Source organism: Alligator sinensis, unplaced genomic scaffold (assembly GCF_000455745.1).
Source record: "Alligator sinensis unplaced genomic scaffold, ASM45574v1 scaffold626_1, whole genome shotgun sequence".
NCBI classification, from domain to species: Eukaryota; Metazoa; Chordata; order Crocodylia; family Alligatoridae; genus Alligator; species Alligator sinensis.
The window spans coordinates 800,605-825,784 of record NW_005842548.1 but is presented as its reverse complement, the minus strand read 5'-3'; the positions used below and the strand labels follow the sequence as shown (position 1 = coordinate 825,784).

General features: G+C 38.1%; 1 protein-coding gene across 11 annotated transcripts in view; it reads right to left on the bottom strand.

Annotated features, from left to right (window-relative positions):
- Positions 1-702: 702 nt before the first annotated feature.
- Positions 703-25,180, bottom strand: part of LOC102367802 (ubiquitin carboxyl-terminal hydrolase 12) — a 51,677-nt gene continuing 27,199 nt past the window's right edge. Inside the window, exons 2-10 of one of the 11 annotated variants that reach the window (XR_003095969.1) lie at positions 21,711-21,791; positions 15,835-16,048; positions 14,937-15,163; positions 13,455-13,531; positions 11,990-12,073; positions 11,315-11,512; positions 9,944-10,022; positions 8,938-9,090; positions 703-1,542 (exon numbers count right to left, since the gene is read on the bottom strand). Coding sequence is in view for 10 of the 11 variants with exons in the window: in XM_006032122.2 (XP_006032184.1) it covers positions 2,953-3,054; positions 9,944-10,022; positions 11,315-11,512; positions 11,990-12,073; positions 13,455-13,531; positions 14,937-15,163; positions 15,835-16,048; positions 21,711-21,791 (1,062 nt within the window). In the remaining variant the exon portion in view is untranslated. The other 10 variants (XM_025213790.1, XM_006032123.2, XM_025213786.1 and 7 more) reach the window with 10 other exon arrangements.

Sequence of the window (25,180 nt, the reverse complement as noted above, 5' to 3'; positions counted from 1 at the left end):
TGGACACCAAAACGGAACTGATTCATTGCAAGTACAAATGAGCTAATTTCCCACTGAAGCCAATAATAGCTGAACTCATTCTTTCCCGTGTAAAATAATTCTTCTTGGTTACAGTTAATGTGCACTTTGGATTTTAAAAGGTTTCTTAAAAGAGAGCTGACATTTCCAAAGTTGCATTTGCTTACATTGTACTTAAATGTTGTCTGCTCTGGTTCTATAAACTTTTACTCAGCTGAATAATACTTTATCAAGGGTTCCCATCAAATAAAGTGGTTAACTTGTGTAAACTGTTCAAGGAGGGACCTTTTATTTTTTTCTGGGAAGATTGAAGCACACGCATTGTGCAATTATGTATTTTATCAATTTTTCAGTTGGATTTACACCAGATGAGCAAAACAAAATATTCCAGTAGCCATGTCTTACAGAGTCTTCATGGAAAGGGCCAAGAAGACTTTCATAGCCCCTTTACTTGCACAGCTTTTCCAACAACTTGCAGTCAACATGATTCAAATCTAACAATTAAAGGACCGGGGAAACAGAGTTTCTTGGTTACAAGTCACCACCAGTAAGATCTAAACCAGCCAACACAAAGAGAATAAAACAGAAAAGGCCCCCAACTAGGGTGAAACAAATCAATCAATTACTTTATTTTTCACCTCTGAGCAAGATTCACACCCTTAAAAGAAAAACACTGGGGCCTTGTGCATTTGACCATACATTACTTTTATTGGAGACAGCTGGGGTCATTTATTATACAGAATTACATCACACCATTTTCTTCCAATTTAATCCCATTTAGTTTCCTTATAAATCTGTAGCAAAAGTGCACTTTTAACAGGTCTTTTTAATCTATAGTATATATCTTTCAATATTCTCTCTCAATCAGGTATTTTATTTGTAAAAATGTATCGCCAGATATACAAAATACATGTCTAATGTTACTTTTTTGTATTTACTGTTGAGATTTTTTTTTTTTTAAACTCAGTGCGCTCTCTTTTTTTTTTTTGCTTGATTCACTAATGACAGACTTCTGTTAGTGCCGCCACAAGGGGGCGCTGGGTTTGTGTGTCAACAAGGGGAGAAGATTCCCAACCAAGAGCAATCTTCACACAGGCAGGGCAAAAGACAAGAAGGTTCTGCTGTCACAGATAATGCTTCTGAAAGTGACACAACTTCTCATACTAAAAATCATCAGTCAGATGTCTATACTTTATCTTCGGGAGGAGGTGTGCGGAGAGAATGGAACTTGTCCTCAGTTGGAGTACAACATGGTTTACTAATTTTCACTTTGAAGAGAGGAATTCATGGCTAGCAAGATGTTTCTGGTTGCAAAAGGGAACAGAGAAGGAGTACAGCCATCAAAAATAATGGTGTGCATCTGATGTGTTGTCATCATGAGGACAGTATTTTGGTAAAATATTTTAAATCCTGTACAAGCCACAGATTGCATAAGTTAAATGTCCTCAATGAATAACAATCACAGGTACGTACTACAGATGTCTGTACCAGGACCAACAAGGTAGAAGACAGCTTTTATGTTACCTAACAAGACGAAGAAAGAAAAATATCAGTTTCTACTCATGGTTTAGAGCCAGTTGTGACAAGCTTTGGCACAGTTAACAGAAAAGAAAAGAAGTCACATGAGGTTTTCAGAGATCTCTTATAAATTTCATTTAATCTTTTCTGTCTAGTTATCCTTGAGATTATAACACATATACACAGACACATAACAGATAATTACCTCCATTCAGTCTTCATAAGACTAATGTACTTTCCCCCTGTTAAGCAAGGTCTATAGAAACACAACAAACCAGAGAGCATTTTCAGGGGCAATGATTCCCATGTCACAACTAACATTACCAACAGATGAGGAGGGAACACTTGGCAAGGAAATGTGGGTATATCTTTTTTTTCCTTCCTTAAACATCCATTATTTCAAAAGACTAAGAACAACTGGATTAGTTATGTCAATAAATGCTTCCCTTGGTTAACCCTTCAAAATTAGTGCTGCTTCAGTGTATTAGCATAGATCCCATCCCAGTTGCTTCAGTTTACTATACACTGAATGAAATGCTGAACAGCTGTTTCAGAAGAGGGCACTTTTGGCTTGTGTCATAGCTCCAAGAAATACTGCAATGTTAAACTTTCTACAACTGGCTGCCAGACATGAACTTTTAAAAGTTGGACCGGTTTTTGTTTGTTGTTTGTTTTTCTCCTGTTTAATCTGCAGCAATGTGGCTTTAATTCACAAACTTCCACTTTAAAAAAAGTAAAAAGTACAATAAGATTAGTCTGAATATGGAAAAAACATTTACATCTTCTGCAGGAAGGAATTAAAAATATATAAAACAGGGTGCTATTAGTGTTATCTAAAACCAAAATGATACATACTGAGGAATTTACAGTGCTGCAGAGATCTCTTGTCTAAGTGTTTAAAAATTACATACTCAGTATTTCTCATATGTCTTAGCATTGTACTGTTTCTCATGTCTGAGTCACCAAAAATATCCAGCAATCAGCTGCAGCACATATTCTAAAACATGTCTTCAGCTGACACTGAATATTGAAATCATTCTGCTAAAATACAGAAAAACGATGATGATAGAAACCAAAGTATGGCTTCAGGCCAACATTGAATGGAAAAAAAGAATTCTACGATGCTACTTCAGTTCTCAAACAAAATAAGCAGCCCGGTTTCAAGTCGAGGTAACACAGATTTTGGAAGATAGCACGTAAAAAAAGCCTAGAAAGAAAAGTGGAGCAAAAGCTCTGCTTGTTATGGCAGTCAGCACTAATCCTCCAAGAAATGGCCGAGGTAAACCTTTCTTCTCCCTGCTGGATCTCTCATGATCCTACAGCAACGATGAGGAATTGTTTCTGCTGTCACCATGATGTCCTATTTGGACATAACCTTGATCCCTTTTTTATTTGTACACATTTATCATTTTCATCTTAGTCTCTTGACTGGTAGAAGAGGATATATCCAGATTCTGAGTTTTTGGAAATGTCTGATGTTAACCCATAGAATTCTTCAATGGCCTGGGCATCGATCTTCTGTAAATCAACAAAAGCATTAACATTAGAAACACTAAAAAACATACACTTAGCATGCATCCCTTACCCAACTTAACTGCCACCTTCAGCCAGTTACAAGGAAGGATTGATACCTGACATTAATACACTATGATGCCTAGCACTTTTTTCTATAGATTATTCACCTACTTCACTTTGAAAAGTAAAAGAAAATGAGGATAAATGATAAGGTTACCGGACAAAACAAAATAATAAATTACACGTTGTAATACCACACACAGAGAGGATTTGTAAAGACCTATTCTTAAAAGTTCAACATATTTTCACCCTTCAGCTCTTTATACTCGGTGAAGTTACCTTCCCCTACGGGAATGAAAAGCATTCAGCTTTTGACTGAAGGAAATACAGCCAGTGTATAACTGGGAGTGCAGAGAAAAAGTTCTCAAATTCAACATGCAGCCTAAGTAAGGTGTTTGCTGTACACAGGATAGTTACTGGAGCTTTAAAAATACATAGATTTTACTCATCTATGGCTTACAACTTTCAATCTCTATTTTTCACATGATCTGCATGATAATGTCAGCACTGGGCTTGTTGGCTAGGGACAGAAGTTACATATCAACCAGTATAAGTGACCAGAAAACAGTTCAAATCTGTAACACAACAGAAGTTCAGGGCACATAAACTGCTTTCAAAGTGGCTGAAACCGGTTTAAGATAAAACTGGATGGATGAAGCATCGCACTTAACCGATTTAGGTTAAATTGTTTTATTGAACCCCTGTCCCTGATTCCTTCCAGACTCAAGTCAACTCACAGGCCCTCAGCATCCCAGGATGCTTTGCACCTCCCTTGCAAACCACCCCCCCCCCCCAAAACACATACACACACACACAGGGCAGGTGGGCTAGCCTTGGTCCAAGCTGTCTGCTGCAGAGGAGCAGGGAGGTGTGCTCCAGTGGCCCCCAAGTTCTGGCTTGGGCCACTGCAAGCATGTGGCTGCATTTCCAGAATGAAAAGCAAATTTCTGTTCACTTACTTATTGGTTCTGTCTACAAAGCTTAGACTAACCTGTAAAGATTGAATCAATTCAGCCCCAGGCTTTTTGACTGTCTGTACTTCACTGTTTTTTTCTGGGACGTTTTGGTACTATGTAGCAGAACATGTCAGGGGCCTCAAGGATTTTTTTCTTTTGATAGTGAAATGATTTTTTATACAAAAACTAAATTTCTTGCCTAAACAAACATAAAATTAAGTTGTGAAAAACTTGTGAGAGCAGAGAAAAATGAACTGAGCATTTCAATTTATACTCAGCGGGGCAAGGCTGCAGGATCATTATCACCTGGGGCTAAGAGATTCTTCTGACAATGATCTGTTTCCCATTGCTAATTTGTATGCAGCTGTACTGGGAAGTCACAGTCAGGAAGAACTAATACCTTCCTGGTTACCTAATCCCATGCAAGACTGAATATGAAGGGACCCTGAATCTGATTCTCTCTTCAGTGGCCGTAGCTGAATCACTGAAATGAAGTGGTTGTGATGACACTTGTGCTGTTCAGTGAGCAATCCATCTCCTTTAGTATTTCAAAATACCAGTAAGGTCACAGGGCACTGAATCTACAGAGATAAGAGGCAATGGGCTGAAGTGGCCTGAATGCGAGTGAACGACAGACTACTTACTACCAGTGATGTCATAATCTCCTTTATTATGCCTCCCCAAAAAGATTTAGAAACCAGAGAAATGCAGGACATGAAAAAAGCTTGGTGACCTTTAATGATAATCCAAATGGCAGCAGAAATGACCTTGGGGTGCCACGGAGCCCACGTTCTTATCCAAAGAAGAAATTCTGCCTTGGATGGTATGGGGATTAGCAAGGAACATTATCTGTTTAAACAAAGAAGGGAAAGGAAGGCACCAAACTAGGATTCAGCCAAGGAGCTCTCTCAGCAACAAAAGGGCACAGTACTTCATATGACTGAGTGACAGCATCAATATCACCTTCATTCTAAACCCAAAGAGCCATAAAGTCCAATATTTAGAATAAAAGAAGATTGACATTTCTTCTCTTCCCATCTTTTCTGCTCAGTATGAGAAAAAGCATGCAGCGGTACGCAGACAGCACTGGTACACAGGGCTTGGACTACCTGGACTATGTTTGCGCTCTCATACCAGAAGTTCCTGGGGAATCATACAAATTTGGTGTTAAAGGATAAAAGCTCAATACCAACTCAATTGCATTTACCTACTTTGAGGGGTCTGTCCAAGACCAGATACCCCAGGTCCTTGGGAAGCCTTAAAAATTTAAAGTGGCACAGAACATGCCTGAGTAGGTATACCGGAACAAGGCACAAGCAGCATTATGAATGTAGGGCTGTCAAGAATATATTCACATTACAGAGACCGTCATCTGAATGTTATTAGCTTGCCAGCCATTCTAAGGCAATAGAGGTGGTCCAATGAAAACAAAAAAGAGCAAACTAAAGTCACAACTACAGTGTACCAGCAATGATAAAAACAGGAGTGTTCAACACAAATGAAAATGTGGCCAACAGAAAAGCAACTCAAGAAAGCTAAAAGGGACTAGACTCCCAAAGCCCTTCCTCTTAGAACCACTGGGTAAAAATGAGGTTTCACATACAATACTGAGGCCGACTGTCCAGCACAATACTAACCACAACCATTTTTCAGGAGGTTTCAGTATAGGAAATGCAGAGTGCACAGGTGAACCTAGAAGTGTGGATTTGTGCATGAGGCTCAGAAAGACAATCAATTTGTTCCTTCCTATGTTAACACACAGGAGGAACAAATTCAGCGGCTCTTTGAACATTGCCCGCACAGGTCCATAATGTCATCAACTGTTTTCATGACCTGTGGAAAGTGCTGGTAATATAAACCAAAGCATCAGTATCCTCAGCTTTGAAGAGAATGTATAATGTAACCTGCTTGTTTAAGCATTCTGGGGAAGGGGCATCATACACATGTGCACGCACGCACACACATACAATAAGTCACCAGAAAGATGCATCATATGCAAGATGGAATTACACATTATGCAAGTTGAAACAAGGACATGCATGACACTAAATGGTGTGAAAATCCAAAAGTCCTTGATGCAGGTATTTCAAAGTGCTCTGAAGTCCTGGGAAGAGGTATATAAAAAGGTCTATTTTTCCAAAACACTTTCTCAGAGCCTTGCACAAAACTACTGCAGAGAAGGATTCATGAGAGAAAAAAACCCAAAAAAACTAATCACAACAGTTTATTCTCCAGACTTCATGTCAGGCGGTTCTGTAAATATTTGCCACTATTTAAATTTAACTGCTAACTAACTTACCATGCAATCAAATCTATTTCCACAGCTTAGCATTTTAAACAGAACTCAGAAATGTTCTTAAAGATTCATTTATCCCACAGATGCTCTTTAGTGTCTTCAGTAGCATAGCTGCATCTCTTAACTCTTTTTGACTTTCACTATTCACAGAACAACAAATTGGAGATGGAAAAGAACTATGATTACCTTTTTTTTGTTCCCCCTTCCATAGCAGGACTGCTCCCCACAGCACACTCAAGAGTTTTGTCCAGTCTAGTTTTAAAGTGAAAACTGGTTGAAGTTTCTCTTGGAGACTGTTCTATACCTAACTGACCTGACATAAGGGATATTTTTATTATTGAGCTCAAGTATTTCTTTGCTTGTTTTCACACTATTATATTATTCTAGTCCACAACAAACAATTCCTTTTCTTTGATACCACTTCCAACCTCCAAGTAACAGCTCTCTCTTACCCAAGCATACTTTACTAGGCTATACATTCATTCTTTTGACTTTTCCATCATAATTTGGGAAACCCAATTTGGATAGACACTTTTCCTTCCATTCCATACAGAAGTTGCCACTGTGGTACAATACTGTTGCTCTGACCTGATAGTTTATACAGCTACCAGTACAGGAAACAAACATTTACCTACAGCTCTTTCAAGCAATCTGGCTTTGCATGCTTTTTCATTTGAACAATTTGCATTCTGCATTTGATGTGATAATTTGTCACATGCTGCAATACACAGAGTTTTACATATATTTAAATGTTTACCTACTTTATATTTTGCCTGAAATTTGATCCTTCACCCTTTCACAGGCATGTGGCATAGCTTCAGGCTAGTAAAAGTAAACAGCTTCCTATATACATTTCAAATGTATTTAATCATAGTATTTATAACAAATGTGCAATAAAGCTTCTGGTGTATTGTAAAACTGTAAGGGATAAAAGTTTTCCCCCATTGCTCTGCAGCTTCTTCAAAAAACATATGAGCAAGCACAGAAGTTTTGGACCTGACTTCAGGAGTGTACTGACAAATTATTTGTTTCACTGTGTGTTTGGTTCACATGTAGAAGACAATCTCTAGAGCATGAACAAATCCTTTTGCATGTTCTGCTCTGGTAAGTAGGAAGTTCCCTTTGGCGAATGGAAAGTCCTATGATGACAACTACAGAATCAAATCTTCATGTTTAAGTTACTTTCCTAGGTCTCACAGTTGGGAAGAGAATTGCTCCCTGATGCAGGGCTATTTCCTGAAGAAGCTCTACGACGTCAAGCAGCAATAGCCTGAAAGTGTAACTACTTGGGTCAGCTTCAGAGCTGATATCTAAACTCCTGTGGGCAACTATGAACCTGACAGGAATCTGTTCAGTTTTACTTTGCTGTTGCTCACAAAAGCTAAAGCAGCAGCAGGGAGCTGAGCTACTTCATATAAAATGACCAAAGAAGGGATTGGGGGGTGGGGAGGGGTAGAATAGACAAAGCTTCAAAGGCAATCTTATTCTAGCTGCCTGAAATGTGAGCAAGCAGAGTAGCAGAGACCATTCTACCTCCATAGCTAGGATGATCCCCACAAGCACATATTCAGGGGTGCTGTAGGGGGACAGAAGAGAAAACTGCTTCCAAGTCCAGCATGAGGGCAATCTTCACATTTATCAGGTATTTATCAGACAAATGCTAATATGAAGACAAATGTGAGAAGAGGTCAGGGACAGAGCTGTTCCTAGGGGTGTGCGGGGCATGAGGCACAGCAGCCTGTGCAGGGCTGAGGGGTGGGGGTGGCCAGTGGCGGCAGCGGGGCCTGTACAGCACTGTCCGCGGGGCCCCCGACAGTGCAGGGCCTGGGGTGGTCGCCCCAATTCCCTTCTCCATAGGGATGGCCCTGGTCAGGGACACAGCCTGGTAGGAATCGTTACCTTCTTCACAACAGACTGAACCAGACTGTGCTAAATCCCCTCAACCCTCAATTTTTCAAGCTTTTGCCTTCAGAGCTACATGGGAAAGAAATCATTCTGAAATGAAAACTAGTTCTACAGAAACTGACTTGCATATGTAAGGGGAAAAGTTTTCCCTTACCTCACAACATGAAAAACTAGATTTCTAACCCAACAGTTGTGAAGACTAAAGGGAATCCCTTACACAAGGGATGTGCTATTTTCAAATCAACTAGGTAGTACTGTAACAATTAAATGTCATGTTACTTTAAACCATGACTAAAGTAAGAAAGAGATTAGGAAAAAAAAAGCATCTCTCAAACAAATCTGTAACAGTGTGTCCATAGTCAGAACTCCTCAAGTTCACTGCCCCAAACACACCAGCACACATACAAAAGATCAAATCGTTCTGCTCTTGGAGAGATCCAAAAAAATTGTCAGTGTTTGCAGATAATGAGAAATTTTGTTCTGACCAGAGAGACAGAGATAACGTGGAAGTCACTGATTGAGAATAAATGAAAGAAAACAGTAAGAAGGCTATTTTACATCTACTTTTAAAGATTATAGACAAGTTTATCTCCAGACAGAAAGAATAACTGCTTATATTAGAAAACTTATTGGAGAAAAGTGGTCTATTGTGGAAATTAAGAAACATACTTTGGTAAGACCAGCTTTATGAAGGGAAATAACTTTGAGTCAATAACTGTAGAGGGAATGGTGGTGTGCCATCAAAGAAGAGGATGATCAGCCAAGGATATGAAGAGATGATGTGTGGCAGAGCACTGAGAAGTCATGTGGTAGCACTTGAAGCTAGTGATGGATCAAAAAGAATTCTGAAAATTCTCCCATATCATCACTGGTATTCAGATACGGATAAACAGATTTTGCTTATTTATTAATCAAAGTTTGAACTTAGATCTTTAGAAATGGCTCTAATAAAAGACAAGAGACAAACATGCATTTTTAAAAGCAGCTTTAAAAAAAATATCCCTCATTTGGGCTCCCACATGATAAGTAGGAGTTGGGTGTAAGATGGTGTCTCTATTTGAAGCGCGTACATTTTAGATGCACATTATTTATAGGTCAAGTATTCTGTAAAGTACAGAATACTTGTTTTACCAACATGTTTACATACACTACAGCTAAAAGTCCAAACATTATATGGATAATTTGGTATCTAAATTAGTTATATGCCAAAAATGTTTTTCAATTTCTGTGGTTCTTAATTTCCTTTTACAACATAAAAGCAAAATGTTGTCAAAATCAGCATGATGATATAGTTATTGGTCCTAAGATAGAGCAAAAAAGAGGTGGAGAAAATTGAACTAGTGTTTTACACCCCTAAAGTTGAAGTTATAGCTTGTATAGGGTATTTTAGACTGTAGAGCCATAATCTTGAGGGCTTCTGCCAAGTTGTCAATGCAGCCCTCAGTTAGGTTTGGGTTTCTCCAGGCAATTCATACAAGAAGACTTTCTGTAAAACACAAAACTTACTTTTGTGGAAGTCAGAACTTTGAGAACCCTTCTGTACAGCCACTGCTAAAAATCCTTTTACAGATACAAAGTAATATCTTAGAAATTAAAAAAGGAACCCTTGCATATAGCCAAAAATCATGCTATCTACACAGATTTGAGGACATAAAAAAGTAACCTGCATGCCTACCTCCACAATGTCATCATCAAACAGCAACCAAAAGCCATGACTCTTCACAATGGTGATATAATGTCCACGGTTTGGACCACTGCCAGAAAAAGGGAGACCATTGATGCGTTAAACTTGTCCTCAAAGGAAAATAATATAATATTCCAGACAACAACAGCTATTTTATGTTTGCCTAATGCTTTCCCTACTTTTAAATAAAAGCTTGTCTAAGTAAATGAACGAGTGAAACCATAAAAGTATTTTAACAGATGTATTGAAAAATCTAAAACTATCAGAAAATAAATTGGTAAGTGCCAGCCTGATAAGTGTTAAAAATAGCAAAAACTGCTGATTCATTGAAAAAGCCCCAGGTTTACAAGACAGCAGCTTTGCAAAACTCCTGAGTCATTTGGTAAAACAAAAATCCTCCCTATAACCATTTTTGTGTGCCATGGTTGAAGGTTATTACAATGAACACAAGTATAATCTTAGAGGTTTAGCTTCCACATTAAAAACCTGCAAGGTTGGGATCTGAGCAAACTGCCGCTGCAATAATGTGACCGCAGCCGAGTGGTTTCACAATATCATCCAGGTTAGAATTAGGTATAGCACAGATTTATCATTAATACTTTCAACACCAGTGTATTGATTTTGTTGATCCTCTGCTTTCCTAACTGATGCTTTTCAAATATTTCTGATATTCTATAAAGACACTGCACCAGGCTTCTAGTTATTTTAAGATTTACCTTTCAAGAGGTATTTCAGTTTTAAACACTTTTTTCTGGCTTCTCTTAAAAGTGTAAGACTTTTCCTGACAAACCAATGTTTTAAGTGCTTTTCCCTATGTGTACTGTTTTAAAAAAACAAACTACTACTTGCAATGGTTTTAAATCAGTTTCAAACCGGTGAGGTCAAAATTATGTAGCTGTTTAAAAAAAAATAAAATCAGAAGTATGTAATTTAGCCACTTGGTGGCACCATTTTTTTTTAAAGAAAATTTTATCAAGTACCAAGATGGGATGTACAAATTCCACTTTAGTAACAGTTTTTAAAGAGTTCCTTTTATGTTATTTTGCTCACTTGTAGTTTTTGATTCCTCTCCTGTTTTGCTGGGACAAGGCCTGCGTGAATGAAATTTTAGCATATTTTAAGCTGAATAAAAATAAATAAATAAAAAGCCCAGCAAGCATGAGACTATAAAAACGCATAAGTAGTATAAAAGAATTTCCAAAAAGTGTTAGACTTAAAACTATTGAACCACTTTTTATCCTTTCAACAGATTAGCTGAGTTACTAAGACTGCTCTTGCAGTGGCACAGAGTAGAACATGAAAGACCAATTCAGTGCAATTCTCATGGAAATTCACCTAAATTTCTAAAAGCATGAGACATACCTGCCACAGTGAACAACTACAGCCACAAGGTCGTACATTCTGTCTGGGTTTGTAGCATCGCCTGAAGTGTTAAAAAGCCGAAGCTCTAAGGGAAAGACTACACGGTAGGAGAGTTTGGTATATCGATGCAGCTGGTCCATGTATTTGAACCTCTTTAAGTGCAGAGCTAGAATCATGGGCAACTTTTTCACTCTCATTCTGGACCATAAAAAACAAAAGAAAACATGTTACAAGGCAGCCCTTGAATTTTTTTCCCCCCAAAAATAATCTAGCTAGAAGGCAGAAAGGTTGCTGCCACAAAAAAATGTAACTCTAGGAAGAGTGGGAAAGATTTATAATACAACTGACATTTGGATGTAAGACAGAGGGTTGCCAGTGCTAGACACAATCTACATCAACATCACGGAAGTGAAAGGGAATAAACCTCTGCCCTTGTGTCCAAACTGCTATTAACTAAGTGTAAAAGATGGATTTACAATAGTATGCTGGGTAAGACAGAGGAGAAATGTGAAACTGACCTACTGATTTCTCCTTTGATTATGAGAGAGAAAAGAAAGCACAACACCCTCAATCAGAACATGTTAAGAAACACTACTAGATTAACAATGTATAGTTATGCAGGTGCCTGCCGGCACCAAGAAAGCATCATCATGTTCCAGGGTAACCTAACCTTACCTTTTCTGTGCTTCCTGTTTACTGCGACACTGCTCACAGTAGTATTTGTATTCACTGCATAGAGTCTCAGTATTACTGAACCCCCTGTGGAAATTAAATGCAAAAAAACACTGAACTAGAAAACTCAGTCAAACTCAGAAAACCCAGGAAAACTCAGTCATCTCCATCTGGTTATCAGCTACTACCCTACTAACATCAGGCAAAAGAAACCTGTACGAGAAATGATGAAAAGTCCCCTCTTTCAAACTAGGGCATCTCCAAGCCACTACTTTTACTTTTATCTGTCCCCCTGTGGTATCTGTTTCTTTCTTGAATGTGGCTTCTTTCCATACATAAACTGGCTGGTATCTGACCATGACTGTTTGTAACATTATCTATTTCACATTTCTATTCAGGTGCTGGTACAAAAATTAAAACCCATGATCATTAGCTATCATTTGGCCACATGATCAAACCACTCCCCAACCTTCAGTCATCATTACAACCCATACCTGGTATTAAAAACCTAGGTTCAATGTGCATCTTGCAAAGCATCCTTACATTTGATAAGCACAGGCATTGCCAGACAACCCCCCAAAAAGAGTGAATTCTAGAGCAGTGAATTCTAACAACACCTAACCCAAGAAACTCAACCCTCTCCTGGCAAAGATCAAAAGCATTTCAGCAAAATGAAGGGGAAAAATATTCTGAATACATGGAGTTAACTTTGCTAAAACTTATACAATCAAGTAGCCCTTCAAATCCCTATCAGAAAGATACATCCTATTCTGAGTTCCCACTACGAAACACACTCTGGGTGCATCTACACATGGAATTAAGGTGAAGCAATAAACTGAGGAGCTGCTTGAGCCAGAGCAGATTGTTCCCAAGCACAGCACCTACTTGTGTGCCTGGGATGGCAGCAATTTGAGGCTGGATGGGGCAGGCCCAGGTTGGTGGGGGGTTGGGGGGATACAGGAAGTCAGTCCCAGGCTCCAGATGGTGGTGTTGGGGCTGACTGCAGCACGAGGGTGCATAACCTGTGGAGCTGTGTGGCTAGGCAGCAGCCAGGAGTCTGACCCCTGCCCAGTCATCGTCTACAAGTCTTTCAGCACAGTTAATTACTCTGCCATAAGAGAGTACTGTCTCCGACTGTGGAGTTAATTAGTGTACTGCGCCCTAATACTGGTGTGTGTGTAGACAGTGACGTTTTCCTGTGCAGCTAATTAGTCTACTCCGCAGTAAAGTGCAAGTGTTGATGTACCCAAGAATACTAAGAAATCAGCAGCTTTATTAGATCTGACTAAATGGATACTTCCTTACAGCGTTAACGAAAAGACACACAACAGGATTGTGAGCAGAAATATTTCACAGTAAGCTGTGGACATTAACTGTTGCCCAGTTTGATAGTTAAACCAGACATTCTGCTCTGAATGTGTGCATTGGTGTCCTTTCCATATACCCACAGAGTCTCTCTTTCATTTACCTTAGGCAGTGAGTAATTGATGTATTTTGTTCCACATCAACCGAAAGGTCCAGAAAGTCCTCATCTTTGCTACTAACCTTGAAAAAATAAGGAGAAATAAATCATAGCAGCTTGTAATCTGGCAGATTTAGAATGGTTTAAACACACCTGAAAAGGCACAGGTCCTGAGAGAAATGAGAACATCTCATAGTTTGATGAATGCACTCAGGGGCTCTTTTTTTAACAATTCTAGAAATACAGATACAGCCTGAATCAGAACAGTCCCCAAAAAGACTACATAAGGTTGCTTCCTCCCTGCACAAAATTTCCATCTACCTTGTACCCTCAGGGGCTTGTGTACAAGCCTGGGACTGCCACCTGATGTGTATGGCACCTGCCCACAGGAACCTACCCGATGTGTACCAGAACTTGAAAATTAGGCAGTGTAACTGGCTTGGTGCACTCCAGACTGCATACCCCAGGGGCTGTGCTCCAACTCAGGCATCTTTGGTGTGTGCTCAGGGCCACACTCAGTTAGCTATAATATCTATCCAGTGGTCCCGGATTTGGCCCAGAAGGGGAACAGACATTGCCTTAAACACTTCTGCTTACTTCACTGGTAATTTTTTTTTACCAGTGAATTCTCTTGCAGACTTAAAATGGATTCCAACCTATTTTGCAGGTTGGTGAAATTATCTGCTATATTTCTCCAATATGGGGACGGTATAAAAGCAGAAAGAAAGATGGATTTTCATTCAGCTCATGAGACAGTTAGAAATACTGGCAGTAGGGAAAACCATCTTCTGATCTGTGCATTAATTACAATTCGGCTCAAAGTCTGCAATAACCCCATAATGGAATTTGTACAAAGTCTCGGTTAAGAATATAGCCATAATTTTAAACTCAGAAACACTTTTAACATTGAGAGCTACTTGAAGGCATTAGTGCCAGACATTTTTATCATTTCTCTTTTCTCTCCTCTGCTAGGATTTCATTACTATGTGGCTAACTACAAAATTTTTGGCCTAAAGGTCATTTGGTTCTTTTAGTTTTAGTCTTTCTGGCATGTTTTTTGTTTTCAAATGAGTACTGATCAACACCCAGAAATTCATCCTTTTAACTTAAGATACTATTATATTCAGCTATTGCAACAGGTAAAATAATGGTGAGTTACTCTCATATAAAAACAACGTACACTATCCATCACTTTGCCAAAAAATTATGTGAAGACAAAAAAACTGCTCATATCAGCCAGGCACAGATTGCTGTGGGGAAAGCAGGAAGGGGATGATGGATGAAACATACCTTAACGAGTATTAGTTTCAATGGACAGCTGATACAGTCATAAAATACGTTAGGTTCTATTTTTTAATTAGAACACACATTGTTCTATTTCATCTACCTTCATAAATGAAAAACTGTGCTTAGAGTTAGGGGAAAAGGGTCGAAGACCTTTGAAAATCAAATAAAAAAGGGTTTTTTCAGTTTGGTTTTTAAACGTACAGCTTCACAGTTAAGACATCTGGTTTCGTTAGTTAGTGTTCCTTGGAAGATTTCATGGACCCACGTGAGATCAGTCTTGTCCCCTTCTTCACTCTCAATGCTGCCATTCTGGAGTTTGCCATTCTGTTTCTCTTGCTTTTTCTCTTCTTGAAGCAAGTCAGCAATAGTGTTTAGTAGGTAGTTTAGGAATTCATGTGCATCTTGCTGCATATAATTATCAAACAACTCTGGAAAGAAGAGGTTTGGGAGAATGAAAGAGCATAATATGCTAAAACTAACAATGCCATGTTAAACTGCTCATGGGAATCACTGCATGGGTACTACTCTCATCTATAATCAAGAATTTTTCTAAGCCACAGCTATTATTGAACTGTTCAGATCATTTTGGGATATACGACTGAAGTTGCTATAAAAAAACATGCATGATACCACTCTAACAGTGATGTTTATGTACTCTAGATTACTCCTCCTAATTCTTAGCTTTTCAAGAAAGGCAAGTTTATAAAACTTAATTCAGCTCTCCAATTTAATGGGTGCTGACTGCCAAAAATGCAAAAAGTTACCCTGGGTAACTACTTTGGGGCAGAGAAGAAGAGGAGGAAGTCTGGACACAGAGTACTGTGAGTTCTTGGCATATATTCTACCATGTGTTTGACCTGTACTAAAATGGATGCAACAGGAAAACCCACCTACAAGGACATCAGGTCCTTCTTTATACCACAAAAGTGGGGAAAACTTGAATCACAAATTGGGACCAGAACCTTTCAATATCTGGTTGCTAAAGCTTGTAAAAGTCAGTCAATGTAGATACACTTGAAAAGAAAGTTATTGTCACATATCAATGTGCAGTTTAAATATCCAATATGGAATTTTGCAAGTACTTCATTTATTCATTTACCATTTTCTTTCCTCAATCGAGAAATAAATTTCTTGGGAGGGATGACCCCCACCTTCTTCTTTTGCGTGGCAATGCTATTGAAGAGATCGGAGAGGCACGTAAGTAGGCTTTCCTTCTTCCGGGGCTGGACCTTGTATGCCAAAACTTTTTCCCGAAACGGACGACAAAAATAAAGTGCCTGTAGGACTGAGTTGCAGTAGCAGGTATTGCCAAACTGATTAAAACAAACCAAGAAAGAAACAAACACGCATTTTCACATTATGTCTGTTACAAAGTAACAAGAGAACATTAAGATTGCTACTGCAAAGACAGGAGGTGTTACAAAGACTAATAGGTAAAGAAACATTTATAAAACTAAAAATTGACTTTTTAATCAAGATATTACACCTTAAATACTGGAAACCTAACACAACAGTGTGAGAAACCTCAAGAAAAAGTGACAATTTCTCTGTCCAAAGACAGAAAAGTGAAAGAAACAAAAGAGCATAAATTATTAGAAGCAAGTGAGAAACTGATTTCAGATATTTAACATATTATATCGATTGTATCTGGTATTTACAAAAATATTTTCTGCATACAATTTTTAGCTTCATAGTGCCATTTGTAATACTAACTGTATTTATGAAATTTGGCATTCTGAGCAATGATCAATTTAGAAGCACAATATTGGTATTGATAGTAAAGCATAAGACTATTGATTTTTTCCACCAATTAAATACATAAATATTAACGTGAGAAGAGGAGGCTTATTTTTATGGGCGATGCTCTTGTGGGCAGCTCTCAATTAAAAAACAAAACAAACAACAAAACATCCCCCTCTCTACCCCAAAAGCTTATCTGGCGGCTGTTAATTAAAAGCTAGAGTTTTTTATGTTGCTTTAAAAAAAATACTACTAGTATCAGCGGGTATCTTCAAGTTTGAGTGGGGAATGCCAATGATGCTATTAATAGTCTACCCAACAGTAAAAAACCAAACCAAACCAAACCAAATCAGAGAGAGAAAGAAAAGAACAGTGGATGGACACCCACTGAGAATCAAATGAACAGGCAAAGATTCACAGACCAAGATTTTTATAAAGCAACATTTTGGGTCCTAATTCAATATACCTCAAAAGGCTTCTCCCCTCCTCCCCCTGCATCCCCTCATTCCGCAGCCACCCACTCAAAAAAAAAAAAAAAAAGAAAAAAGTTTTGGAAAAGAAGCCCCAGGATGGTGGCTTGGTGTGGGCAGACAAAAGAAAAATCACTGCTAGTTTCAAATTATGGTCACAGTTTCCAGCAGGCTGGGAAAATTAAAAAGTAATCCTTCTCCATTATGAGAGCTAAGGTAGGACATACCAGTAATACCTTTCTCAAAGCTGTGGAGGATGGATACTACTGTTACCATTTTTATTATCTGCAGGGGTTTTCTTGTGTAGTGTAGGTGGTAGTAAAATTAATTCATTTGGTGAACTGAATGAATTGTAATACAGTTAGTTTCTTGAAAAAATCCTAATATCTGGCCCAAGTTATGGCTGTTTCCAAACTTAGCCCAGGCAGGTAAAACTGGCAAGGGACAGCATGGGATATAGGTATTTGTCCTAGGCAGGGCAGAGGCTGCTGTGGTCTACACAAAAAGGGGCCACAGAGTTCTTGGAGGGTACACAAGCCAAACAAACAAAATGACAAGATGGGAACTGAAAGCATCACCATGTTTCTTCATATCAGCTATACTAAAATAAGAAATGTTCAAAGATAAAACTGTGAAATAATTTGCCTTCATTGTTTCAGGGGTGTAGGTTGTAGCCGTGTTGGTCTAAAGACATAGGCAGACAAAAGATTTACACAAAGAACCTTATTAGAGCAACTCAAATTGTTAGAAAAATTCTTCTTAGCAGGAAGAGCACAGACCATCTGCAGATGCTTCCGCAGCCTGAAGAAAGGTGTTTGTGCCCGAAAACTTGCTAAGAAGATGTTTTCCAATTATTTGAGTTGATCTAATAAAAGATATTGGATTTACTCAGAAAGCCTTGTCTTGCCTTCATTGGACACCAAAACCCCTTTTAATACTATTGTACAATATATCACAGTACATGCATCCTTTTACAGTGAAACACTGGCAGAAGTATTATGTGGAACTATCTAGAGAGCAGCTGGTTTACATTTGCTTATCTACATTTGCCTTATCTGAAGGCCGTGTCATTACAGAAAAAAGGACAGTAATGATGGTAAGCAATGTCTTAGATGCAAAGGATCCCAGATTGCCTAACAAGGAGAAATGTTTAACCCATGAAAATTGGATGCTTTTATACAGCTACATGAAATAGCCTGTTTTTGTTGGTTTGGATTCTTCTGTTTATGGTAGCACATGCCATTTATTTTACAATGGCTAGATTGTGCAATACTGCTACTGCAAAGGAGCCAGCAGTGATTCCAGGTTTCCCATTCCCCAGGATCCTTCTGTAATGAGATGCTGCATCTCAAGAGCATTCTGAGGGAAATATTTTAAACAAACAAAATTAACATACAGGTGATCCGAGTGTAGAATGCTGATAATAACATTAAGTGGTACTCTGAGAACATGGCTACCAGTGCTCACCAGAATTTTATATAATTACTATAGCAGGGTGATTGAACACTGATAGCCAACTCGCTGAGCGGGCAAATACAAAATCAGAGTTTAATTCATACAGCTCAAAAGGTTACAGCCGTATATACTTTATACAAACTGAAGCTTATGCAAATATAAGAAAAAGGAAACGATGGTTAGAACTGCTATTTATATGACCAAAACAAACGTGCAAGTCAGGCTGATACACATGATACACATGACTGAAAAAGCATCACATTAGCATAATTTGTGGAAGATAGACAATTGGTAAGAGTTGCCAGCACCAGTGAGAACAGAGAAATAGGACCTGGAATAATTAAAAACACTGGCAGAGGAGAAAAAAAAAAAAAAACCAGACTCCTCTGAGAAGAGCAGGTAAGTAATACTTTCAGAAGAAAAGAAAACTCACATTCATTTAATGGAAAGTGGAAACCTAGAAATGAGCTTTGCTGAATGTAGACATGATACTAGGTACTAAAGTTTGTGCTACAACAAGAAAGCAAACAGGCAACTTGGATTTTTGGACTGTTCACCCACAGGAATCACAAGAGAATGGAATAAATAGACCCTGTGCACACCACTAGTATGAGCATACTGCCTCAATTTGGTGCAAATTTCCAAGGCATGAAGGTGAAAGGAAGAGAATTTATTCAAAGAAGAGAAACAAGAATGATAGGGGACTGGGGAAAAAGTAAAAATATGCAGTGTAGTTAGGAGAGAAACACAAAAACACCTTATACAGGTCTTCAAACATTTAAAGGATATAAATATCCAGGACAGAATGAATAAGTTGAACTGAGAGATCCAAAGCCAAAAGCATGAATAAGACAAACTAACAAAAAAGCTTTGTATGAGCAGGATGTAAAAGGCTGTGTAATTGTAATAGTCTCCTAAGAAATATGGTGAAACAGTCAACTTAAAACCAAAAAAGAAAAAAACCTACACGTTCCTGCTTTTAAAAATATGCTCTATTACTAGCAACTACTTAGATGATTATTGGATATTAACATATGAGATATTTTTCCTCCAATCACTTATCTGCCTTTTGTTTGTAGTTTAATGATATTGCATCCAAAAGCATGCTGGATACTTCATTAATGCAAGAGGTACATACCTCAAATATTATATTGGAGCCTCAAGGACAAAAGTAAAACCAAACCAAGAATGAAATCTTGGCTCCACAGAACTCCTACTGACTTCAGCAGGGCCAGAATATCATCCAAGGGTCCAAGACCCGCAGCTACTGACTTTGTACCTATCTGTATTATAGACCAGCACTCTCCAAAACCAACATTTATATATTATAAATTAGATGGGTTTCTGCTGTTTGGCCAGGTTGACAGCTACCAGCACTTTGCATCTGAATTTCAATGTTTCTTCTTTCACTGTAGAAAAATGTTTTTACAAAGTGACAGCAGAGAGATTTTTTTTAAAATGTAGGCAAATGTGACTGGAGAACTCAGGCTAGTAAATAGCTTGAAATTTTTTTAACTATTAAAAAAAAAAATAAAAGAAACAACATCCCCCCAAAAAACCCCACACAACTCTTTTACTGAAACAAGATTTGTAAAGATATTTAGCTCTCACTTTCTTGAAATTTAATTCAGTTTAAAGTACTTTTACATGTCCCATCAAAGGGTTCTCATAGGCTGCATTTTCAAGACAAAAGTCTTTAAATTTGAAAATGTTATGTTTCAGAAAGTGGGCTAAAACTGATCTGTATCTCTTTGTATGATCCAGCTGATTTCAAAGTATACTGTGACGCCTGGGAATAACCTGGGAGGAAGAAAATTAGGGAATTGGCAATGGAGTTGGATGGAAAAGTGAGTGCCCAAAGAATTCATCACAGGAAATTAAGTACAGTAATATTGGCCATCTGTGTCCTTGTGAACAGTGTGTGTGGACGGCAAAACATTATTTTTGTTGTTATTTTTAGAATGCTATTTTTTCTTCAAACTATCCATAGTTTTGCTATTTATGTTGCAATTGAACATGTCTTCCATTTTTCCCATTATGAGACAAATCTCAACAGGCTTGGGACAGCAGTTAATATGACACGTAAGGAAGATGAGTCAGAGTGTTTAGATTGTTAATCTCTGAGAACATGATCTTCTAGAGACAAAATGAAAATCAATTAAATCAAACTTGGTTGTAGACATGTAGCCCTATACAAACTATATTTTAATAGATCCATTAACTGTATTCAAAAATACTTTCAGTTTGTTCTTCAGTTTTGATGTGAAATACCCATTAGTGGCAGAAGGGGGACTTTTTCCTTCAAAATGAATTACACCTAGTGATCATTATATGTGTTTTCATTTCCTACATCCTGTCATTAATAAAAAGATGCTACAGATCAGGTACAATACTTGCTTTCTCAATCTGAAAGCACTAGTCTGATGTCCTAAACTAGGGGCTGGCAACCTTTCAAGCCACAGACTGGAGCAACCAGGATGCAGTCCAGCACAGATCAGGTGGCTTTGCTGGCGTGTCAGCAGCAAGTAGGGTTTGCCTGCACCCACATCACAGCCAGGCAGCTGGGAGTTGTGCCGGTGCCATCACTGCTTTTCCCAGCCTCACTGTTCCTTGGCTGAGGAGTGATTGCAGCTTCCAGCCAGTGAGAAGATGCACCCAGGCCAGGCAGTTGTCTACACTGCTGCTACCCTTCCCTCCACCCCTGCTGCAGCCCAGGCACAGCCAGCCCCAGCTCAGTTTCCCACTGGCTGGAAGCTGCACCCATGCTGCAGCCAGGGATTAGGGGGTGGGGAGAAATGGCAGCAGTGCAGCCCCAGCCTGGGCAGAGCCAGAAGGCTCTGTTGGCCAGATCCAGTGGCTCTTGGGCTGGATCCAGCCTGTGAGCTGTGTGTCGCCAACCTCTGTCCTAAACAACAGGATTATTATAATGTTGCATTTGTTTCAGAATTCTTAATTTAGTGGCTATATCATAAGTTAGGCAATTTTTAATATCCAAGATAGATCTTAAATCATATTACATACATCATTTAATGGACCTTTTCCAGTTCTGATTACTATGATCCTATATTTAAAACATGCTCAAGTCTGAGTCCTTCTCTTAGACTTTTTACTCATAAGTACAGCAAAATAAGAATGTAAAATAAATATTATTTTTAATAATGAAAATATAAAATGTTGCAAGCAGATGTGTTTAAGCAGATTCTCACTTTGTGCCAGACCTACCCACAGATAAGGTTCTCAAAGAAATTCCAGTCATTTTCTGAAGGACCAAAACAGAAAACAGCACACAAAAAAGTAAGAAGTCACTCACATTGACCAAGCCAAAATAATGTTCATTCACAGGAAACTGTTCCGGACCAATCTCTTTCTCCAAAGCAGAGGCATTGGCGCCCTAGGAAGAAAAAACTTGTGACTACAAGAGAAAAATACCTCCAAAAAAACCCTACCAAGAAAGTGGGAACACAGCTATTCATTCTACAATTTTACAGGCTGCATAAGGCAGTCAGAATATTTAATAATGGTAGATGCAGAGCATTTTTTTTTTTTTTATTAAAAGGAGTTCTTCAGCCTGTAGCTTGGATTGCAACCTTCAGTGAATATCGTAGAGAGATAGTTGTTTTACTACATAATATTTAAATTAAGTAAGAGCTAGCCATTAACCTAGTACTATTATTTATCTAATTAGTAAGTCTCCATTTATCAAAAATTAATTCACTGTTTCTTTATCAGGTTCAAAGGAGAATAGGAAAGTAACTGAGTATGTGTTTTTAGAGACGAATAAATTGAACTATATTATCATCTGCTAGAATGTCAAAAATTGAATTGCAACAAATTTGAACGGTACAGAGAACTTGCTGGACTCCAGAACACTAATTCAAACACTGATTTAGTGCACAGCGATGTGTGGTGGGAGGAATGAAATCAGTAACAACAGACATTTTGGTTCAGATAGGAGTTGCTAGAAATAATGTAATATTAATACATAACACCCAGACAACTATGATGTGGCAGCCAACTCCAGTAGGATAAGTTACCAGGAGCAGTGCTCTGACGCACAAAAGCGACTAACTGTTCATAAGTAGGGGAAGAATTGAAAAAGCAAACAGGAAAGTGTTATTCCTTTAGCAACTTTTTAAAATGCTCATTTTGAACATTTCCAAAGATATTACATGATTTGTTGGAGCATTAAACCCACAAGAGCTCTCTGTACAAATTACTGTTTTAAAATGCAACAGCTGTAGCTGACATTTTAGGCTAACATGGAAAAAATAATTTGAGAAATCTGAAAGTTTCAACAGTATTACCAAATAGTGTATCCATGTGAATAAGTATACAACAGTAACTGCATGGCACTTTATGTGGGTTTAGGGCCTAAGACACTATTAGCAGTTAGTTGTCCAACTCCCAACAGAGCAATATAGTACAACATTCTATTTTTAATTCATCTTGCTTCCGGTTAAAGACTCAATTTTATAAACAGCCCAATGTTGCACTAAAAAATATACTTCACTTGAGATGAAGTCTACATCATATCCTAGTCAAACTAAGGGATTTTGATAATTTTTTTTGGGAGGGGAAGTATACTCCAGAACTGGGGTGCCTTGAGATTTTTGGGGAATCTCAAAGAATTGAGAGATACTGTGGGATGCCACACATTAGCACTGTTAGGCTTACGTGCATAATTCATAAGATAAATGCAGATTTCAAATAGAAACCATAGTTGTAGTCTTTCTGAATTCTTTACAAAAGAAAAACTCTTTCATTTTTTAATTACAAAAAATAAGAGTAAAAACTAAGAGTGGGTATTTGCTATGGGGTGCCTCAAGTCTATTCAGGGATGTCTTGAGTCTAAAAAGGTTGAGAACCACTGATTTAAGGGGATCTCAGAGTAATCGTTGTCACCTAAGAATGTCATTTACATTTAGTGAAGCATGTGCTAGAACAACAAACAAGGAACCCAAAATAAATTAGCTTGTAGATAGATTAAAAACAGATTTGAGGACAGGAAGACGTCTAGGCAAAAAAGGATGCTGAGAGAAAACAGTTCTTTAAGTAAAGGAGTAGGCTTTGCAGGAAAGGGAAGTGTGTCTGACATTTGCCAGAAGTCAAATTACAAAAAATTTGAATTCCCAGAGTATATTATCCGTGAAAACATACGTAAAGCATTGATAGTCTAGAATTGCTCCTGTCAGTTGCTAGGTATCCATTTCAAGTCTTGTGTGAACAGCCTATTTATAGCTTTAGCATTTTTAAGGCATCTGAATCACTAAAAACAAGTATTTTACCTGTCTCTTTTTAAAATATCAAGACACTTCCAACAGGCCTTGAGGACTCATAAAAGTCTCTTTACATCTTTTCACTGCTGCATCAGTTTAAAAAAATAAATTAAAATTTTTGGATTTCTAGACAATATTTTAACAGCTGCACAACTGAATAATCACATACAAGAAATCAGGAACTGCAAAAGTTGATGTTTCAACACAAATACCTATTTGGTCGGTTTTGCTCATGCTTTTCTTGAAAATGTATGACATAGAGCAAAATGTAAGCAAGACAGGTGGGCAGAGAAAAAAAAAGGGTTGTACATCTTTTGCACCTGTATGTTATGTGACAGAGGCTTGCCCTTGCCCTTACTCCCAAGCTTATATTTTCTGCTTATGTTTATATGTTAACTGTTACTTTTCCTGGCAACCAGTATAGGCAATTGGAAAATGGGCAAGATTAAGACAAACAGACTAGGTCAGAAAAACATTAGAAGTTATTATTATCTGGACTGCTTAAAACAGCCTTTGGTTTTGTTAACTTGCTCCTCATACAAGGGAAAGAAAGTTCATACACAGTATGTCCCTACAGGCATGATACAAATCCTCCAGTAAAACCACAAAAGAGTAGACTTGCACTTCTTATTACTAAGTTAAAATTATGCCCCACACATCTCCTTAGGCCTTATTGATATATCAAAAAGCAGCAAACACACTACACAACCAACTGCTTTCAGTGGAAGCTCACCTATTAAGGTGACCTGGGAAGAATTTTTTCATTTGATTGGGTTCTGTACCATCTAGAGAGAAACCTGAAGTGGTTTCCTGTTTGCTTTCTCTCTCAGAAATTCTGAAATGTCAGAGACATTACATCTGCTCTTTCTTCCTGGCTTTGCTCTGCAACCTCTGAGGAAATCACAAAGATAGATAGCTCTTAATATTCAATTTATGGAGCAAGAGTGCTAACACTTTATCCAACATGACAGACTTTTTAAAGAGCTTCTCTAACTCAACAAAATATTGTTTTAGTCAAGTTTAAAATTAATCTGACTAAAAATAGTCAGTTGTTCAGTTGCAACACTTGCTCTGGTCACCATTTCACTGGTTCTTCAATTGCTGATGATCCAAAATGTCTAACAGTAAAAAAAAAAAAAAAAGAAAAGAAAACCCCCTCCTAGTTCCCTCATTTTTAGGCATTATACATAAATCCTAAAGTATCAAAAATGCATTTCCCCCCCTTCACAACTGTCTCACTATGTATTTTTTGTAATTTGCTCCATACTCCAAAGCCTTGTTACTGTGTTCTCATTCTGTTTCAAGTTTTTTCTCATGACATCTTACATGTCTCTAGCCTCTCTTCTCCACCTGTTGTTTCCTTCTCCCCTGTATCTTTCACAGGACCATCTAACTGTCTCTTGTACAGCCATATCTTCATGTCGTGTCATGTAATTTGGAGTATCATGATGAGTGCCTAGTAACTTAAGTTCACTGTCATTCAGCATTGCAAAGTTCTCCCCAT